The following is a 19,133-nucleotide window of genomic DNA, read 5'->3' on the forward strand; positions in this document are numbered from 1 at the left end:
TACAATAACTTTAAGATAAGAGTTTTTTTATAACTGTTACTTTCAAAAGGTAGAAGAAACAAAAATTCTCTAAGGAAGCAATGAAGTAAGGCCACTCAGTAGTAGCAGCAGCAGCCAAGAGTCTACAGTAAGAATTGAAGTTTCCTCTGACCTAGGGAAAGGACTTTAGGACACTATCTCCTGGGATTCTAGCTTCACCAACACATCAGGATTTTCTATAGAAGCAAGATCATGGAAACTTAGGGTTAGAGAGCTGTTTCTGCTTTAGCTAAAAGAAGGGACAACACATTTGTTGATCTGTGATTTATGTGAGAAGAGTTCAAATCAATGGTACTGGTGTTTATTAAGTGACAAACTGGATGGAAAATGACAAGAGAAGCCAAGTGTTGGCAGGATGGTGTTCCACTTGAATCCTATCCTCTGGGAGTGAGATGGTCTTTGAGATGCTTTCAGAGGACCTAGCAATCTTAGCTGAAGTCTGAACACAGGAAAAGCAAGATTAAAAGCCAAATACTTTGTTTAAAAAATCATTTTAGAGTTGATGCCTCTAAGGATGTGGGACTCATCAGAAATTGCTGAGAACAGCTTTTCTATTATTCTCTAAAAATAAGATTTAATCAAGATACCCAATTATACTTTAGGTCTCTGAGCAATTGTCCCATCTGCCTTCTTTTAACCATTCTCATTTCCTTTTTATATTTCTCTCCAACACAACTTTTCTGGAGCCAGTCAGGCTAACACTCATGCTATTTTTTTCTAGCTAGAAAATATAGTGCCTCCCTCTCTACTACTTTCTTTCAAGTTCCAATTCAAGATTTAACCACCTCAAGATGCCTAATTTATACTTGGCCTTCTTCATTCTTGGTTCCCATGCTTTCCTATTTAATTGATGTCACATCATTCTGTATTTATTCCTATGTTGCTCTGCCATCAATTCTCTATTTGTAGGCCTTAAGTACCTAAATAAATAATATACTCCAGAAGGCTGGGGAGTAGGGGGGGAAGAGGTTAACAAATTTAGTTTTTTTTTTTATCCCCCATCGTACCTAGTATATAGGACAATAAAATTATATTCTTTATAAAGGCTTGTTAAATGAATCAAAGTGAAATAATGAAAAGAAGCTTTCAAATCCTTCTTCAATAACTGGAGGCATGGGGGTGGGAGCAGCTAAGTGGCTCAGTGGATAGAGAGCCAGGTCTGGAGTCCAGAGGACTAGGGTTCAAATATGGCCTCAGACACTTACTAGTTGTCTGATCCTGGGCAAGTCACTTAATCCCCATTGCCCAACCCTCACCACTCTTTTGCCTCAGAGATATTTAGTATCAATTCTAAGACAAAAGGTAAGGATTAAAAAACAAGCTGTAGAGTTATATTAGAAGTCAATGAGCACTGGACTTGGGTTAGAATAGTGGGAAGACTTAGATCCTCTTTAGCATAACAGCACTAGAATATTTGCAGCTCTTGCCCTCCAGGGGTGGTTAGGTTGCCAGTATAATGATGAGTTATAATGGGAACTAAACAACTTTTAAGAACAAAACTTCCAGGAACTTTAAGAGTACACAGTACATAATATGGGTCAGGGGTCCAGGAAGAGGTGCTATGAAGAATTGTTCAATTAAAGCGTTTTAACCCTGAATTCCAAAGTAATATATAGCACCAATCTCCAATGCTCTTGATCTTCTTTAATAGAGTAACTACTAGTGCCACAGGGTCTTCTCTTCAGCTCAAAGAATTTCTGAGGTTGGAGAGATGCTCTGGGGAGGGAAGTAGATCAGATACACTTACTTGTTGCAGTGTTGTTTAAGGTGCTTCTTGTAGCTGTCATCATGTAGAACAACTTCAGGGTTGCAAGTGGCCAACCAGTCTGCATTCTTTAATTCTGGAAGTAGCATCTGATTTTTTGTCTTCTTTCCCTTTCTCCCTCTGGGGACTGGGGCAGATAACCCTGAAACAGGCAGTGTAGGGCATGAGAATGAAAGAAGGCTCATAAATGGGAGAAGGCATAAGGAAACTGCCTAACAGAAAATATTATTCACATGGTGGTGATTAGATAATACAACTAACTGTTGGTGGTTTATAACTCACCTGGTGACTCCAGATGAATATGTACCTAGTTTCAAGTTGACAGAACACAAATTACAGGACTAAATAATCAATATTGTGCTTGGTGCTGATTAAATATGACACAATCCCTATCCTCATAGTTTCTAATCTAGTTTGGGAGGCAAACACACACAGAAAGCAATTAAGATAGAAACAAAATTCCAAAGTGTATAATATCCTTACATGTAAAAGAAGTTCAGATAGAGGTTTATGCTTTAGGAATATGAAGAGATAAAGGCAGGAATCCAGGGAGAGATAGCGCAAGGATAAAGGTTTCATCCTAAGTTTTGGGGGAAGTAGGCCTTGAGAATAGGTAGAATTTGGATAAGTAGAGAATGGGTTTAGAAGAAGGAGGATGATGAGGGAAGAGAAGAAGAAAGGTGAGAATGATTCAGACCAAGCAAAGCCAAACTCGAAAACGGGAACCAAGCTGACCTTCCTGACTTTATTGTGCAAGTCTGGGAGCCAGGCAAACTTTGGATGAAGAACTATATGAACCTGTACAAAATTCTACAGGTGACAGTTCACTAGTAAGTTCAAATTCTAGAGTAGCTCTATTAACTCCTCTCATGAGTTAATAATGAAAAAGTAAAGATCTAGCGTAACAATGCAGGCCATTTGAAAAGATAGATGCTAAAAGGGAGCTTGTGAGCTAAAAAGGAGTCTTGACTGTTTTTACCTGAGTGGTTCTGGAGAGCCTGGTTCTGCCCATCTTTTGTAGGTGTGATTAGATCCCATATGAAACTCTTAATCTTTTCATCTCCTTTGTAGTGTTTGACACAGTATACCAGGAGAGCCCGGCAGATCATTTCCATGTCCTTTTCATTAAGATGCCATTTGAATCTCCCATGAGTAAGGATATCCTTCCACCTTCCCCACCTGTGGGATAGAAATATCATGGGACATGAGCTATGAAAAACCCAGAACCACAACATGATGGGAAAAGCCTCCAAAGACCATCAAAAACCAAGAATACTTGTAGTTTCTTAATGGGCCGTGTAGCTTCCTTTTGTTGTTCTTTACTCCATTGGACCTGAGGGGTTCCAATTGTGCTTCCTTGTGATGTCCAACACATCAAGTATTGAGTGTTTTCACATCGGAACCATAAGACAAGAGGGGCTGGCAAAGAAACCAGGTTCAAATGATTACAAAACCTTCCTAGTTTTTCTTTGTGCATTATCAAGTGTTGTGAGTTCAAAGAGCCCAGATGAATAATGCAGTCAATATTGAGTACCTAGAATGTGCAGTATTTTCACATGAAGACATGCATGCCAAAGCTTTCTTTTTCCACCTTACCCAGAGAAGCTATATGAAGTTTTTTCTTTAACTTTAGTATTTGTTACATGGGGTGCTTTGTCCTTTTTGGGTGAAAAGAAGATAGAAAAATAAAATAAAACAGAACCAAGCAGTAAGCTGGTTATGGAGGTGAGAATGAAAGCAGAAGATAAAATTGTGAGCAAAATACTCTGAAAGAAGTTCACAGTTACCCATAGGAACTACAGGCTAAAAGATATCTCTGTTCTGCCCTAAAAGTTCCCTGACAAGGAACAGAATACCAATGAGACTTAAGAGAAAAACCCAAAGACAGGGCTGACAGGATCTGTTAGGAATCCCCAACAAACCCTGAGAGTTTGGCGTGACAGAGAGGAACAGGCAGGTATAACGGATACCCACCCGAAGATGAGCAGGTTCTTCTCTACCCGGAAGCATTCTGCCCGGAGGTAGCGCCGGGTTTTCTCGTTTAGCCGCCTTGATCGGGTGGGCCTTTCATCAGAGTCACTGTCTAACTCAGAAAATTCCATCAGCTCGTCCTCCTCAAAGGAGTTGTAGTGTTTGGTCTGCTTTCTCACACGGGGCCGGTCGATCACTAAGCTTTCCTAGAGACAGAGAGGGGGCTGTTGTGGGAGAAGCACCTCTTCTCTCTCTCTCTCTCTCTCTCTCTCTCTCTTTCTCATCCACACACACAGTAATGATGCTTTGCCTGCCCTTTTTCATATCTAAAAGAGTCACTCTCAGGCAAGAACCCTGGGCCCTTCCTGTTTCCCAAAACATACATCTTCTCATAGTAAGAGGGGGAGGAATTCTCTGAAATATGCCTACCACCTCATAACAAGAAAAACAGAGTGGATTTCTTTGAATTTATATGAAATCAGTGTGCTCCCCAGTATTTAGTGCTGTCCACAGCCTTCTGCTGTTGTTGTAACCAGTCTTACAGAGGTGGAGAAAAGTAAAGTTGCTATGGGGTTCAAAGTGGCAGACTTGGCAGTGATCATCTTGCCAAGAGAAACCACAGTGGTGAGCCCCAGCTGCTCAGCTCAGAACAGAGAGCAAGCAGAACTCTGGAGATGCCATCAATAATTAGCTCTCTATCTCTTAAGCAACTTCCTGACGGCAGTCAAATCCTGAATTTCATTATCCATTTTCCAATTACAATTACCTTATAGAGTTGAACTATAGAAAAGCCTTTCCAAGAAAAATCCTTTTTTGCTCTAAGATATCACTTCCTGATACAGCTTCGAAGGACATTTTCCTCAGTAACATTTCCTTCAGGGTCAGTCAACATGACTTTCCTATCACCACCTATAGCTTAGGTTTTCTCTATTCATTCCTAAAATATCTTTCATGCTGGCCTAACTGGCTAAAACCAAATTAAAAATGGACAACAAAATCGTTTACATTGTTCTAAGAGTCTTGCTTTGTTGCACTAAGGACATAAAGGTTATTTTCTTCCCCATGTCAAAGAGAGAGGAACTTTGACTATAAAACAATGGTTATAAGGAGGGAACAGTGTTGTGGAGAGAACGTTAGAACTGAAACCAAAAGACCCTTACAAACTGTGTGGCCTCACTTCCCCTTGCTGAGACTTAAGTTTCATCTTCAGCAAAAGGGATCATATTTGCCCTGTTTCATGGGATTGTTGTGAGGAAAGTGCTTCATAAATCTCAAAATAAATGTGATTTTAAAGGCTCTACTATGGTCCTTGAAAATCCCTATTAATAGATAAGATTAAAATACATTTATTTGGAGAAAGGAGACTAGATTAGAAGAATTCCGGAGGTCCTGTGACCAGGTTGCTCTAACTGCTGGTGGTTGGATGTAGGGAGAGTGTTAGCTCATGTGTCCAGAAAGGGTCTGATGGGCTCAACTGTGGGTGTGTGGGTGTTGTGGGAGGGTGAGGTGAGGGGGGAGGATTTCAGGGCATAAGCAAGTGTGTCTCTTTATATACTATATTTCTTTTAAGGGGACGTTATAATGTGAGGGACAGAGATTCATAAAAATTAACATATAGAAAGATTGGGGCGGGGGAGAGGGCTGAGCTTCCCCATGAGCCTTTTCCATGCCTCATTCCTTGATGTCCTATCCTAATTTGAGCAGTAAATATTAGAGCAGGGGCTAGAGATGATCTTCTCTCAGGGATGTTTTAAGAAGGGAATCCTAGATGGGAGAAAGTTGGACTAGTTGGCCTCTGAGGTCCTCTGAGGTAAGAGGTTTCACATCTTACAATGCCAAGTCTTCAATATCATTTATCAGGATGGTAGTATTCACTAAATTATGGCCCATGGAACAAACATTCATTCCTGGTTCCCCCTGGTTAAGAAGCTGAAAGAATTTTCTACATCATGGAAACACTAAGTGACTGTGTCAACTAACAATGAAGGGCAATCTACTTGGCCACCCAGGATAGGTAGTAATAGTTCCTTAGTTTCTTCCAGTTCTTTTTCTTTTCCAATGAACTCTGTTCTAAGCTCTGAAGCCCCTATTCTACTTCCTTAGTGCTGCATGTCCCCTGACCAATATGAGGAATTTGGTTTGATGACAGTGATTAGGTGAGAAAAGAGAAAAAAAAATAAAGAATAAGCTTGAAGCTATCAATAAAATGCCTTAACTAGAAAATTATTTGAAAATAGATACAGTCTATGTGAGCATAATAAAACTGCAGGTCACAAAAATTATAATGAAAATATATCTTTGCTAACTATATTATACCTGAATGTGGCTCTTAGGAAACTTCTACTCTAAGCTACTATGTCTAAGCTATAAAGAAAATTTCATGCTTTTTATATACTTTCCCTCCTAAAGGTACAAGTTTTCATATGGGTACTAGTTGTTGGATGTTTGGTTGCTAGTACCCTCCTGCCCCCAATTATTCAAAGGTAGCATAACATAATGAAAAGTATGTAGGCTATGAGTTCAAATCCCAGCACTGCCATTCACTACTTCCATAGGACCCTGGCCAGGTCATTTAGTAGTTATAGGTCTTTGCTTCTTCATTTGCTAAATGAGGACATTGGTCTAGAGATAATCTCAAAGATCATTTCAAATGCTAACACTTCAATCTCATGACCTAAAAGAAGTGTTGTTTTTTTTTTTGCATTTCTTCCAATTAATATCTCTATTGGAAGAATGAATATTTGGAAAAATGAACTATAGGGGCAGCTAGGTAGCACAGCTTTGCCTTTGCCACTCTTCTGGCTTAGAATTGATACCCACAAAAAAGTAAGTGGTTAAATTAAAAAAAGAAAAGAAAAGAAAGAAACAGGAATTATATTTTAAGTCATTTGTGCAATCTTTTTCAATTTTCAAGAACTTGAAAAGGGAGGCAGAGAATAGAGGGATGGGCAGCTGTGATGTCTTTTGGAATCCTGAGTGATATTTTAGTTGTACGTGTATCTAGGCAGAACAGATTGTGGGATAAAATATAAAGACTATTGAGCTGGAAAACAGATCTGGATTCAAGACCTGGCTCTTTTTGTTAAGCCACTGTGTGATCTAGGGAAAGTCATTTAGCTTTTCTGGGACTTAATTTCTTCATCCATAATATACACAGGTCTTCAGAGCACATTTCATTAGGGTGTATACAGATGGATTATTTTAAGGAGGACATTTATTGAATATGCAAATATAAAGGACATTTTCATTTATCATATAACCTAAGCTAAAACTTAAGCTAAACTTAAAAAAAAAAACCCTAACAACTAAACTTTAACTTTAAAAAATGAGACACAAAATACCAATGAAAAGAAAAGCTATTAAGGTATGCTGAGAGTGGGGGGTGGGGAGGGGTGGATCATATGATCACCAAAGTCCTCTTTTGGCACTAAAATTATGGTCTGAATTTTCCATAGTAGTCTGACTTGTGGATATGCTTTTGTTCTGATATCTTGTTCTGACAATACAGAAATACACAAAGAGAAATCAAAATATACTTGACCCTCTACCTTCTCATTCTTTGCATCAGTGTCCAGTTCAGCTATTTTAGCCCATTTCTGCCAAAAGTTGGGGTCATCTAAGGAAATGTCAGTCCTATTGCCTGAAGCCACAAAACTAGCCTGTGAAGAAGATAACAGTAAATCAGTGATCTATAGTAAAACAGCAGGAACCAACATCATACTGAAGTTATTTCACACATATTTAAAACTAAAACTTTCAATAGGACAGATAAAGGTATGTGATGCTTAAGCCTAATCATTTATTAACAGCCAGAATAAAAAGCTTCATTTTGAACCACAGACTCACTGAATTCATATTTGAAAGTTCAAATTCAACCCATTTCTGTTTAACTGAGAAAAAAGAAATTTTTTGTTATTTTTCTGTTGTGTCCAATTCTTTATTGCTCTATTTGGGATTTTCATGGCCAAGATTCTGGAATAGTTTGGCATTTCCTTCTCCAGTTCATTTTTACAGTTCCCTGAGAACAATAGGGGTTAAGTGACTTGCCCAGGGTCACACAGCTAGCAAGTGTCGAAGGCATGATTTGAATTTAATAAGATGAGTCTTCTTGACTTCAGGCCTGGCACTATATGAAGGGCTTTTTCTTTTGGGCTACATAAAAAGGGAAATCTAGGCAGCTCTACAAAGCTGAGAAGTCATTTTGCCATGATATAAAGAGCACTAAGCTCCAAATCAGAAGCCCTGGGTTCAAGTCTGTTCTCTATTCTTTACCATGTAGATGACCATAAGCAGGCAAGCCAATTAACACTGTTAAGTATATTTCCTTATCTGTGAAAAGGGGAACATAATACCTACCTCACCAGGGACATAGAAATGATCAAATGAGACAATGTGTGTAAAGAACTTTTTAATATTATTGTGTCACTACTGTCATCATCTCAGGGGAAATCTCTATTCCCATGAAAATAAAAATATACCCATCAACACATACATAAACTTCAAAATATCATTATTTTTAGAACTCGATTCTTCATAAGAATTCTTATTCCTGGCTATTAATAAAGAAACACTTATTTATATGATATTTCATGATTAGATTATTTTAGTATGCTCCCCCTGCTAAACTATGCTTGTGGCCCACAACACTAAGATACTTGATATTTTGAACATGAAACTTCAGTGTGAAACATTCTTCCATCTTTTCTATGACACCGCATTCTGCCACCACAGAAGGAACTGATCTCTGCATGTGTACAATCATACTTTCATACGGACTCCAATTCTTTTGTGTTTGTTTACATTTAAAGCAGCAGAATCCTTGGGCCAGTAAAAGCCAAAGAAAAAGATGTTCAAGCCAGAGAAGACTGGTGGTAATTGGGTGGAGAGGAAACAGGTGGTTAGCAAGAAAGTCTTATACCTTGGCAAAGGTAGATCCCTTTCCTTCAGACTGGATGGTGATGGTGTGGGTTCTTCGTTGTAGGATCTGATCTATATCTTCTTCACAAAATTTGGAACCTTCATCTTCTTCATCCATTAAAGCTCCATAAGCTCCTTTCCGAAGCAAGTCCTCCACTTCCATCTTTGTGAGCTGCTGTACCTAAAAAAACCACCACCACCAACAAAAAAAGGCATTTGCCAAAGGGAAAAGAAAAAAAACACAAGTTTTTAAGGTATTAAAATTTTCATTTTAAACCTTTACTTTCAGTCCTAGTAACAACTCTAAGAGAGACAGGGCAAGGTCTAGGCAAACAGGGATTGCTATAGTAATAATATAGTGCTTTTTAATTGCTTATTGTGAAATTTAATACTATTACATCTACCTCTGATGTACATAGTTCTCCTTAGCCTAAATTTCCTTATCTGCAAAATTCAGTCAGGTAAGGCTTAATTATCCTTCAAGCCAAGAGCCTCTTACCCTGGGGTCCATAAATTAAAAAAATAATCTTTTGATAACTGGATTACAATTATTTTCCTCTCCAATCACATGCATGTAAAAATACAATTCTGAGAAGTTGTCTTTTTCTAAACATTAAAAACCCTTCATGCTTCACCAGATGATCAAAGGATCACATAGAAAATAATTAATATTTTATATAGTATACTCTCTGGGTCAAGCACTATGCTAGTGCTTTATAATTCTTATTTCATTTGATCCTCACAACAGCCTTGGGAAGTAGATGCTATTATTCTCATTTTACAGAATAGGAAACCGAGGTAGGCAGGTTAAGTGATTTATCCAGGGCCACAGTTAATGGCTAAAGCAGGATTTGAATTCAAGTCTTCCTGATTCGGGCCCAACTCTATCCATTGTACCACTTAGCTGTCTCATAAAGAAGGTTAAGAACTTTTGATCTAAATGAAGCTTGAGAATTAACAACTAGGCAATGAATGACTACAATCTACTTTGAAATATAGAGGTCAAACCACATAGAACAAATAATGATTTAAATGATGGAACCAAGGATCCAAGTTTACTAAGATCTTGATCACAGTCAAAAAAAGCCCACATTATTACATAATACTAAGGGTAATTGTATGGCAGACATTCGGAAAGCACAGATGCTTATACTCACCCCATTTGTACTTCCTTTACGGTTAATGTCCTGTAGAACAGCTTTGTCCAGCCCCAGCTTCAGGCTGGCCTTGTCAAACATTTCTCGTTCATAAGAATTTCGAGTAATGAGACGATAGACCTTCACAGCCTTACTTTGACCTATTCGGTGACACCGAGCTTGAGCCTGGTAGAAGTAAGAGGGCCAAAGAACACATTAATTTCCATATTTACTCAACTGCAGAGTCTTGTAGCTCTTACTCCATAGCACTTCTTTTAGCCCATTTTTTCTACTCACATGAATACATTTCCTGGTTCTCACCCTCATCACATCTCACATGGCCTACAGCTTCTTAACTAGTCTTTATACATTATCTCTTCCTTTTCCAATCAATCTTCCACACACCTACAAGTGTGATTCCTAAAGCCCAGATATAATCCATGTCAGTCACCTGCCCAAGCTGCTTAAATAGTGGGCCCCTCGTGCCTCTGGGACAAATAACAAAAAAGCTCCTCTTTGACATTTAGAATCTTTCATGGCCTAGGGTCAGTCTACCTTTCCAAACTAATTACACACTCCTATTCATGTACTCTTAAGATCCAGTCAAATGGGGCCTTACTCTTCTTTAACCATTACAGTCTATGTTCCCCTGTGTCTGTCTTAGCAGGCTGTTTCACATGCCTGGAATATACTTCTTCCTCATTTCTGTCTCTTAGAATCTCTAAATTCCTTCAAAGCTTATCTCAGCTAACAATTTCCACATGAAGTTTTTCCTGATCTCCTTGAGTTGTTAGTGCCTCAGACAACTCCGTGTGTGTGTGTGTGTGTGTGTGTGTGTGTGTGTGTGTGTGTGTGTGTAATTTATTTTATTTTTCTTTCCCTGATAAGCTCCCTGAAGGCAGAGATGTTTCCATTTTTGGCATTCTATCCCCAGAAACTAGCATGCAATAAGTGCTTAATAAATGCTTGCTGATTTAATAGGCAGAAGCAATGTTTTATACTACAAAGAGTTCTTTAATGTAGTAGAAGAATATGGCTGAATAAAAAAGAAATCAACATAGGTAACTGAGCGCTCCAAGTAGTCATTACTCCAGAAGGCCATATGCTTATTTTAACAAGGCTGCTATTGCTCAAAATATTTTAGGTAATTCCTTTGTTGGCAATACTTTCAGGGACTGAGGCTCAATCTCTGGAATTTGTTAAGTGGTAGCAAATCATCATCATTTGAAAGTAATTTGATTTTTGGAAATAGTCAAGAGACAGATGTGGTATATTGAAAATAGGTGAGTGATCAAATTGGGTAATATAATTTTTGGTGAAAACCAAGATGCGTTTGCAAAGCAATGAAACTGATTATCTTGTGTTATTTACAAATCAGCCCTGTAACACAGTCCATAAAAATGAACTCCAGAAACATTCTAAATAAAAAACTGCAGAATAAGGGGGAAGATAATCTTTATTTGGATGCCTCAATTTTGGTATATTTGCCATTTTAGGAATAGCCTGAATAATGACTATTTCTAAAAAGTTATAGAACGCTTCTACAGTCTCTAAATCTAAAGATAAGAAAATGAGATAAAAAATGAAATATTCAGGATCAGGAAAGCAAAAGAAATAAGTCTAAGAATAATTTCCTTGGGCCATATTTTCTTTATCAACAAGAGAACTGAACTAGATAATTTCTAGTGTTCTTTTTAGTTCTAAGAATCTTTGAGGTATACAGCATAGATTCAGTGCATGAACCCCAAAGAAGAGAAATACATATAGATTAGGACTGAGGGTCTTTAGAACAGTTTTAAGATGCTAGTATGGATCAAATAATCTTGTCCATACTACTCACAGGTTCAGTTTTTCTTTCTTTGTACAGTACAGGGATCATTCACCAATTCTTTACTGAAGAAGACTAAGGGAAAGAGGCAATGATATTAAAAAAGTAAAAATCCAGACATAGGTATTGGTGCAAAATAGGAAGAAAGGATGGTAGTTTATTGAGTATCAAAGCACTGGGGTTTAATTCAGAATTTCTACTATTTGTACCAATCTTTGATTATGTTAGAGTGGAGGTACTAACTGCCTATATGGTATAATTTGATGGGAACTGTGCTAAAGTTATCTTCCCCACTAAACTACCCCTAGTGCCTGAATTGTTCCTTTTTTTAAATCATTATTTTAGTCAATGACTTGTCCCTTATAATTAATGTTAAGATAAAACAATCCAACATCCAAAGGTGCATTTTTTCATTAGATCCTTTCCAAGGTGACAGATAACTGAGAATAGTTTTGTTTAGGGACAGGCAGACCCACAAGCTCCCAGTGGGCCCAAGTGGGGATTTCTGAGAAGGAAAGGAAAAGCCCAAGGAAAACAGACATCTAAAGAAGGAAAAGAGAGGTCACAAAAGAGAAGGGCACCAATGAGAGGTGGGACTATGAAAAAGAAGCTCCTCCCTTCTCCATAACTACATAATAATGAGTTTGAACTTGTGGAATTCCCCACTATTGTCTCTGCAATCCCATTACCACCTGCAATGCCCTACTGCAGGCAATGTTAGGTACAGCCATAGCCATTAGGAGAATCAGAAGGAGGCAAGTAGGTATAGCCTGTATAAAGCCAAAAGGAAGAGAGAAGCTCCACTGCTAGGTCTACCATTCCAAGGGTCGGTATTATCGTAAATTCCCCAGTGATGGAGACTGAGGTCAAAGAGTAAACACTTCTCAGAAGGGAGTGAGACTATGAACTTAAGATCACTGCTACTGCTAAAGCAGCCAGTTCCCCCTTGACACATACAGACATATACACATACATCATGGGTCTATCCTTCTTTCTGTGCATATCATACTACCTCCACAACTTATTACGCTGTGATTCTTGTCCACTTTTCCATAAATCCTCCACAGAGGATCTACCCAACAAGCTATAGGGCTTTATCTGATTCTTTTATTATTTTGTGAACATGAGAGCAAGGCTCCATTTATCTATTATCCCCCATTCTTGCTATATGAAAACTCACTGTTTATTTCTAGTTATATTTAGTCTTTATGATGTTTTCATACCACTTCACATGTACTAATACATAATAATAATGTAATAATAACTGGTAAAATGCTACAAATTATTATATATATTATGTATCTTTCCAATGCTTTTAGCCTGCAATTATGGTTCTTCTGAACTTATGATATTCTATTATTTTTGTTAAGCAGCAGCATAGTACAAAGGTGAACTTTAAAAAAAAAATCCTCACCAGGGGCAGCTAGGTGACTCAGTGGATTGAGAGCCAGCTAGGGATAGGAAATCCTGGGTTCAAATTTGGCCCCAGATACCTCATAGCTGTGTTACCTTGGAGAAGTTGCTTAACCCCTAATTGCCTAGCTTTTACTGTTCTTCTGTCTTGGAACCAATACACAGTATTGATTCTAAGGTGGAAGGTAAGGGTTTAAAAACCAAAAATCTCCTAACCTTCCATCATAGTATTGATACTAAGAATCGGTTCCAAGGCAGAAGAGTGGTAAGGGCTAGACAATGGGAGTGAAGTGACTTGCCCAGGATCACATAGTTAGGAAGTATCTGATCCACATTAGAACCCAGGATCTCCCACCTCTCAGTCTGGCACTCTATCCACTGTGTTACCTAGCCACCCACAAAGGTGGACTTGTATGGCAATGAAACAACATGGAATCAGTGCAAGTGCTACACAATTTCCCAAATAAGACCAGACCTTTATGTCCTCTCTCCAGTTCTATTCTGAGCCCAGATAACCCATAGTACTATTATTAAAAAAAAAAAAAAAAAAAAAAAAAAAAGACCAAGAAAGCAGCAGTAAATACCAACCTCTAAGTATACTTTCTCATCTCTATGAGAATGGCCTATGCTTGGTACTGAAGGTACCCAATGGAAATATGGACAAGGAACAGGTGTTCTCTACAGCTTTTGTAGATGCTTTTCTACTGCAGAAGACTTCATAAGTCATACAACAACAGAGAAGTATGGAGAATATAAGATCCCACTGAGTTTATTATATGTTGATTGCCAAAAAAAAGATACATTTTTAAAGGCTCTCTTCAAAGAAGATGTCTCCCATGCATATGTGGAATCCATAACAAGCACAACTATAAATATTATTCAGTATTGGGGGAAGATATGAAAAAGGTAGACAAATGCTCATCAAAACTGAAAGTGCCATCGGTGATATAATGAGCAAAGTTTTACACTGTTATCATTAAAAAAATTTAATAAATATTACTTGGGCCCTTCAGCACTGACTGTAACCTTTCTATGTATTTGATGCAAGCCTTGGAATCAATACTAGGGTATCAATTTTTAAGGCAGAAGAAGTGCTAGGCAACTGGAGTTAAGTGACTTAGCCAGGGTTATACAGCCAGATTTGAACCGAGGTCCTATTGACTCTAGGCCTGCCACTATATCCACTGTACTACCTTTAAAAATGACAGATGACTGAATAGTAGGAGTAGTTCCAATGGGATAGTCAAGTATGTAGAAATGTTTTTGTAGTCTTTTGGTAAATGCTACGATATGTGACTTCTAAGGCCTTAACTAACTCTGAAATTCTATTATACTACTTAATTTGACAAAGAGACCACATTGGGCCCAATCTTCCCTAAAATTTTGACATTCTTCCAATTTTCAAGGCATAGAATATCACCCAACAACTACAGACTCAATTTTATTTACTTTTTTTTGGAGTCTGAGTAACCAGAATGACAACCAAAGCCTAAATCCCTAACCCTGACCTCTCTACCTAGCAGTAAGGGCTAGGAAGTGTCTGAGACCAGATTTGAACCTAGGTCCTCCTGACTCCAGGCCTGGTGCTCTATCCACTTTACTATCTACCTACTCCAAGATTGCACTGCCCCATTTTGGCTCTGGAGGAAAGGAAATTCCTCCTTCATATCAAAGGGAGTTAGGGGACTATAGGTGAAGAATGCTGCAAAGATTTGTTGTAGGGGGCAGCTGGGTGGCTCAGTGGATTGAAAGCCAGGTCCTGGGTTCAAATCTGGACTCAGACACCTCTCAGCTCTGTGGCCCTGGGCAAGTTACTTAAGCCCTATTGCCTAGCCCTTACTACTCTTCTGCCTTGGAACCAATATGATTTTTTTTTTTAAAGATATGTTGTCAGTGCAATCACTTTGTTCTATAAAAATTGTTATGAGAGAGGATTCATGGGGTAATTATGATGGGTTTGCTAATTTGGATATGACTATGATATAAAACCAAAAAAATTTAATAGAAATGATTTTAAAAACAGCATCCAGAAGGCAGCAGTGATTGGTTCAACTAATTTATTTGGGTTTTATAGGAAATAGAAGAACAGAAGGATCTAGATATAAAATTAAAACCCTGATTGCTCATAAGAAAAACCTAGCTTTGACCCAGTATCCATTGATTCTCAACAGATTTTGGATGGTAAACTTTAGCCAACTGCTCCCTAAGTTCTACTCCAATGGTTCATTATGGCAGGGAGGTAAGCCTGGGTTTTTAGAAAAGCTCTCCCACAAGAGCTATAGTGTGTCCTTCTGAGCTTTGGGTATGATAAAACAATGATGTACTTGATGTCTCTTGTTTAAGGATTCGAGTTTGGAAGGTTACCAGAAAACTGGCCAGCAAGTGATGAGGTTTTTTGATCAGACTTATGGAATAGTCATCTATTGTTAGTTGGCCAGTGATGATAATTACTGTGACAGATGTCTATAGCAATTTAAGGTTTTAAAAAAGCACTTCATGTCATCTTATTTTATCTTCATAGCAACTATGAGGTGATACTATAACCAATTCCATTTTGGTACCTAAGGTAGAAAAAAGTAGCCTGCCCAGAGCACCACTGTCTGAAGCAGCATTTGAACTCAATTCATCTTGACTCCAACAGCAGCCCTAAGTGTATCATCTATGAAAGTACTGGAATTTGTGTTGTTGGAAGGAAAGCACATCAATGAGATTATGGATTTTTTTGAAATACAAGCCAATTTGAACTAATATTTCAATTCAAAGTAGAAAGTAGAAAGCAGCAAATCCTTTTTAGTTGAAAGATTAATGTTTCTAGCTTAAGTTTTCCTGACAGAAACTACTGACCTAGGCATCCTGGGCTCACTACACATTAGGGATAAGTACCCTTTTACAACAGGAATTTGGATCTATCACCTTAACATTATGTACTTTAAGGGTGACAAGGGAAATATTTATACACCTTACAGTTACCTGCAAGTCATTTTGTGGGTTCCAATCTGAATCAAAAATGATGCAGGTGTCAGCAGCAGTGAGATTGATACCAAGACCTCCTGCTCTGGTACACAGGAGAAAGACAAAGCGATCTGAGTCTGGTTTACAGAAACGATCGATAGCAGCTTGGCGCAGATTTCCTCGTACTCGGCCATCAATCCGTTCATATGTGTACCTGGAGGCACCAGAAAGAGTAAGAGTTCAAGCATCAAATAAGCACATTTTAAAGGGAGAATAGTTAATAACAAAGGAAATTTACTGGACTAAAACTTTAAATTTATACATCTATAATAACACACTAGTAACAATGGCCAGGAAGGAATCTTTTTTCCCCCTAAAATATAATGGTTATTTCCCATAATTAAACAGGGCAATAATATTTTCCTCTGAAACATCAATTATTAATGAATGCTGGCATCAATAATTGAAAGAGGGCAGGAAAAAGTGGAATCATATTAATCACCTTTAAAAAGGCTGAAAAACAAAGTCAACCCCAAATATATTCAATGATTTGATTTCATGTAATTCTCAGTTTGATTTTTCTTTCAAGGGAAAGTAAGGTATGATTTAAATTTGATCAAGAGGCCCGGGCAGCAACCAAAAAGCTTCAGGAACTACCTTTTTAAAAAAAAATCCCTTACCTTCTGTCTTAGGACTCAATACTATATATATATAAATATATATATTTTCGAAGGCAGAAGAATGGTAAGGGCTAGGCAATGGGGATTAAGTGACTTCCCCAGGGTCACACAGCTAGAATGGTCTGAGGCTAAATTTGAATCCAGGATCTCCTTTCTCTGGGCCTAGCTTTCAATCCACTGAGCTACCTATCTCCTCCCAGAAAAAACAGGGTAAGTGAAAGTTAAATAATTAAAACGAAACCCAACCACCTTTTATGGAAGCTTGTAAATAATAGTTACTTTCCACGTGGACTTTATTCAAGGTCTACTCAGAGGCTCCATTGTATGACCACTGTGTGGATCAAGATGAGCCGGTTATTACCATGTTAGCCCTGGTTACCCAAGTATACTTCATAATTTGAAAAGAATATACTAAAGACTCTAAGTTTTCAAAAAATTATAAATTCTTTTAGTAAAAATAAGATTATGAAGATATATTGGTAGATGATTTTCTAAGGCTATGTGGGTAGGGATAAAAATGACATTTGAATACCAATGTGAAAACGGGTGTGTGTGTGGGGGGGCAGGGGTGGAGATTTCGTTTAGCAAAAAAATAATCTAAATTGTATTTTGAAGGTTAATGAGTTTGCTTAAAAAAATAGGAAAAGGGGCAGCTGGGTAGCTCAGTGGATTAAGAGCCAGGCCTAGAGACGGGAGGTCCTAGGTTCAAATCCGGCCTCAGACACTTCCCAGCTGTGTGACCCTGGGCAAGTCCCTTGACCCCCGTTGCCCACCCTTACCACTCTTCCACCTATAAGACAATACACAGAAGTTAAGGGTTTAAAATTAAAAAAAAAAAATAGGAAAAGATCCTTGGAATCACTGTAAACTTATCAGACTAAACTCTAAAACTGTGTGCCAGGAACACATCAGGTATGATATAGAAAGATCAATAGTGGAAGGTAATTCTTAATAATTCTTTTATTTTTAAAAATATAAAAACCCTTACCTTCCATCTTGGACTCAATACTGTGTATTGGCTCCAAGGCAGAGGAGTGGTAAGGGCTAGGCAATGGGGGTCAAGTGACTTGCCCAGGGTCACACAGCTGGGAAATGTCTGAGGCCAGATTTGAACCTAGGACCTCCCGTCTCTAGGCCTGGCTCTCAATCCACTGAGCTATCCAGCTGCCCCCAATTCTCAACAATTCTTAGAAAAATATATCAATAAAGACAGTCAGGATTACACATAGATGGCCTTAAAAATGTGTAGTAATGCCTAAAATATGGGTTATAGAAACAAAATGAATGTACAATTTTAACACGACTTGACTAATGATAAAGAAGCACAGGAATGGAAATGGTAATGGAAAGATAAAATACATGTAACAGAACATGTGTGAAAATGTTTCAGTAAAGCTTGGCTGTATGAAAATCCATGAACTAGAGAGTAAAAGCACAATGAAGAGCCATCAGGTAAGGAAAAGTATAAGAGATACAAGTGTTATTGCTAAAGGAACATATTTTAAACTACTTAGTCATATTCAGTGGTGATTAAGAACACTTCAACCATCCAGTCATTTGCTACATTCCATTCTGTCAAAAACAGATAATAAATTCTAGATTTGGTAGAATCCTGGACAGTTGAGCAACTATACCACAGGGTGTTAATTAATTTATGAATGCTAACATAAGGGATGTCTATAGTGTTGTACTTGAAGGCTACCTACTTTGCTTTGTTCAACATTATCTTCAACAACTTGGATAATGACAAAGAAGGCACATTTAAGATTTTGATGATCAGCCATGAGGCTGATAGGGGCAAGTTATATTCTTTCTCAAGGGTTCCCAACCTTTTTTTTTCTTTAATTTCTTTAGCCTATGGCTTTCAGTTTTAGAAGTAATATCTTTTCTTCACTATACAAGATAATTAATTCTAGAGCTTACTATGTAGGCACATGTAAAAATAAAAAAGATAGTTTTTCATAAAGACAACTTTTATTTATCACATAACAATGTTATTTGGTATCAGAAGGTTGTTAAATGTTTACTGAATATAGTCAAACAAATTACTAAGACTTGATTTTATTTGTCAAACAAGAGTTTTATTCTGGGTGTGTACACACACACACACACACACACACACACACACACACACACACACACAAAACTTACCTTCTGTTTTTTGATATTAAGTATTGATTCCAAGGGAGAAGAGCTATAAAGATTAGGCAACTGAGATTAAGTGACTTGCCCAGGGTCACACAGCTAGGGAGTATCTGAAACCATATTTGAAAATAGGATATCCTGTCTCTAGGTCTAGCTCTCTATCCACTGAGCTACCTGGCTCCTCCTTGGTACAGTTTTAAAATGATTCCTACATGCTTTTCAACCTCCAGCTTATTTCTTACTTTGGGTTTGATTAAAAACAGGACTGAAAATGCTTCACAAAGGCA

General features: G+C 37.9%; 1 protein-coding gene across 2 annotated transcripts in view; it reads right to left on the bottom strand.

Annotated features, from left to right (window-relative positions):
- The window catches only part of CHD6 (chromodomain helicase DNA binding protein 6), a 118,949-nt gene that overhangs the window by 46,594 nt on the left and 53,222 nt on the right, over positions 1-19,133 (bottom strand). For both annotated transcript variants that reach the window (XM_044664329.1, XM_044664330.1), the window contains exons 16-22: positions 16,040-16,235; positions 9,850-10,014; positions 8,694-8,873; positions 7,324-7,434; positions 3,779-3,981; positions 2,784-2,983; positions 1,787-1,946 (exon numbers count right to left, since the gene is read on the bottom strand). In XM_044664329.1, coding sequence (XP_044520264.1) covers positions 1,787-1,946; positions 2,784-2,983; positions 3,779-3,981; positions 7,324-7,434; positions 8,694-8,873; positions 9,850-10,014; positions 16,040-16,235 — 1,215 coding nt within the window. The remainder of the gene's footprint in view (positions 1-1,786; positions 1,947-2,783; positions 2,984-3,778; positions 3,982-7,323; positions 7,435-8,693; positions 8,874-9,849; positions 10,015-16,039; positions 16,236-19,133) is intronic.

Source organism: Gracilinanus agilis, chromosome 2 (genome assembly GCF_016433145.1).
Source record: "Gracilinanus agilis isolate LMUSP501 chromosome 2, AgileGrace, whole genome shotgun sequence".
NCBI classification, from domain to species: Eukaryota; Metazoa; Chordata; class Mammalia; order Didelphimorphia; family Didelphidae; genus Gracilinanus; species Gracilinanus agilis.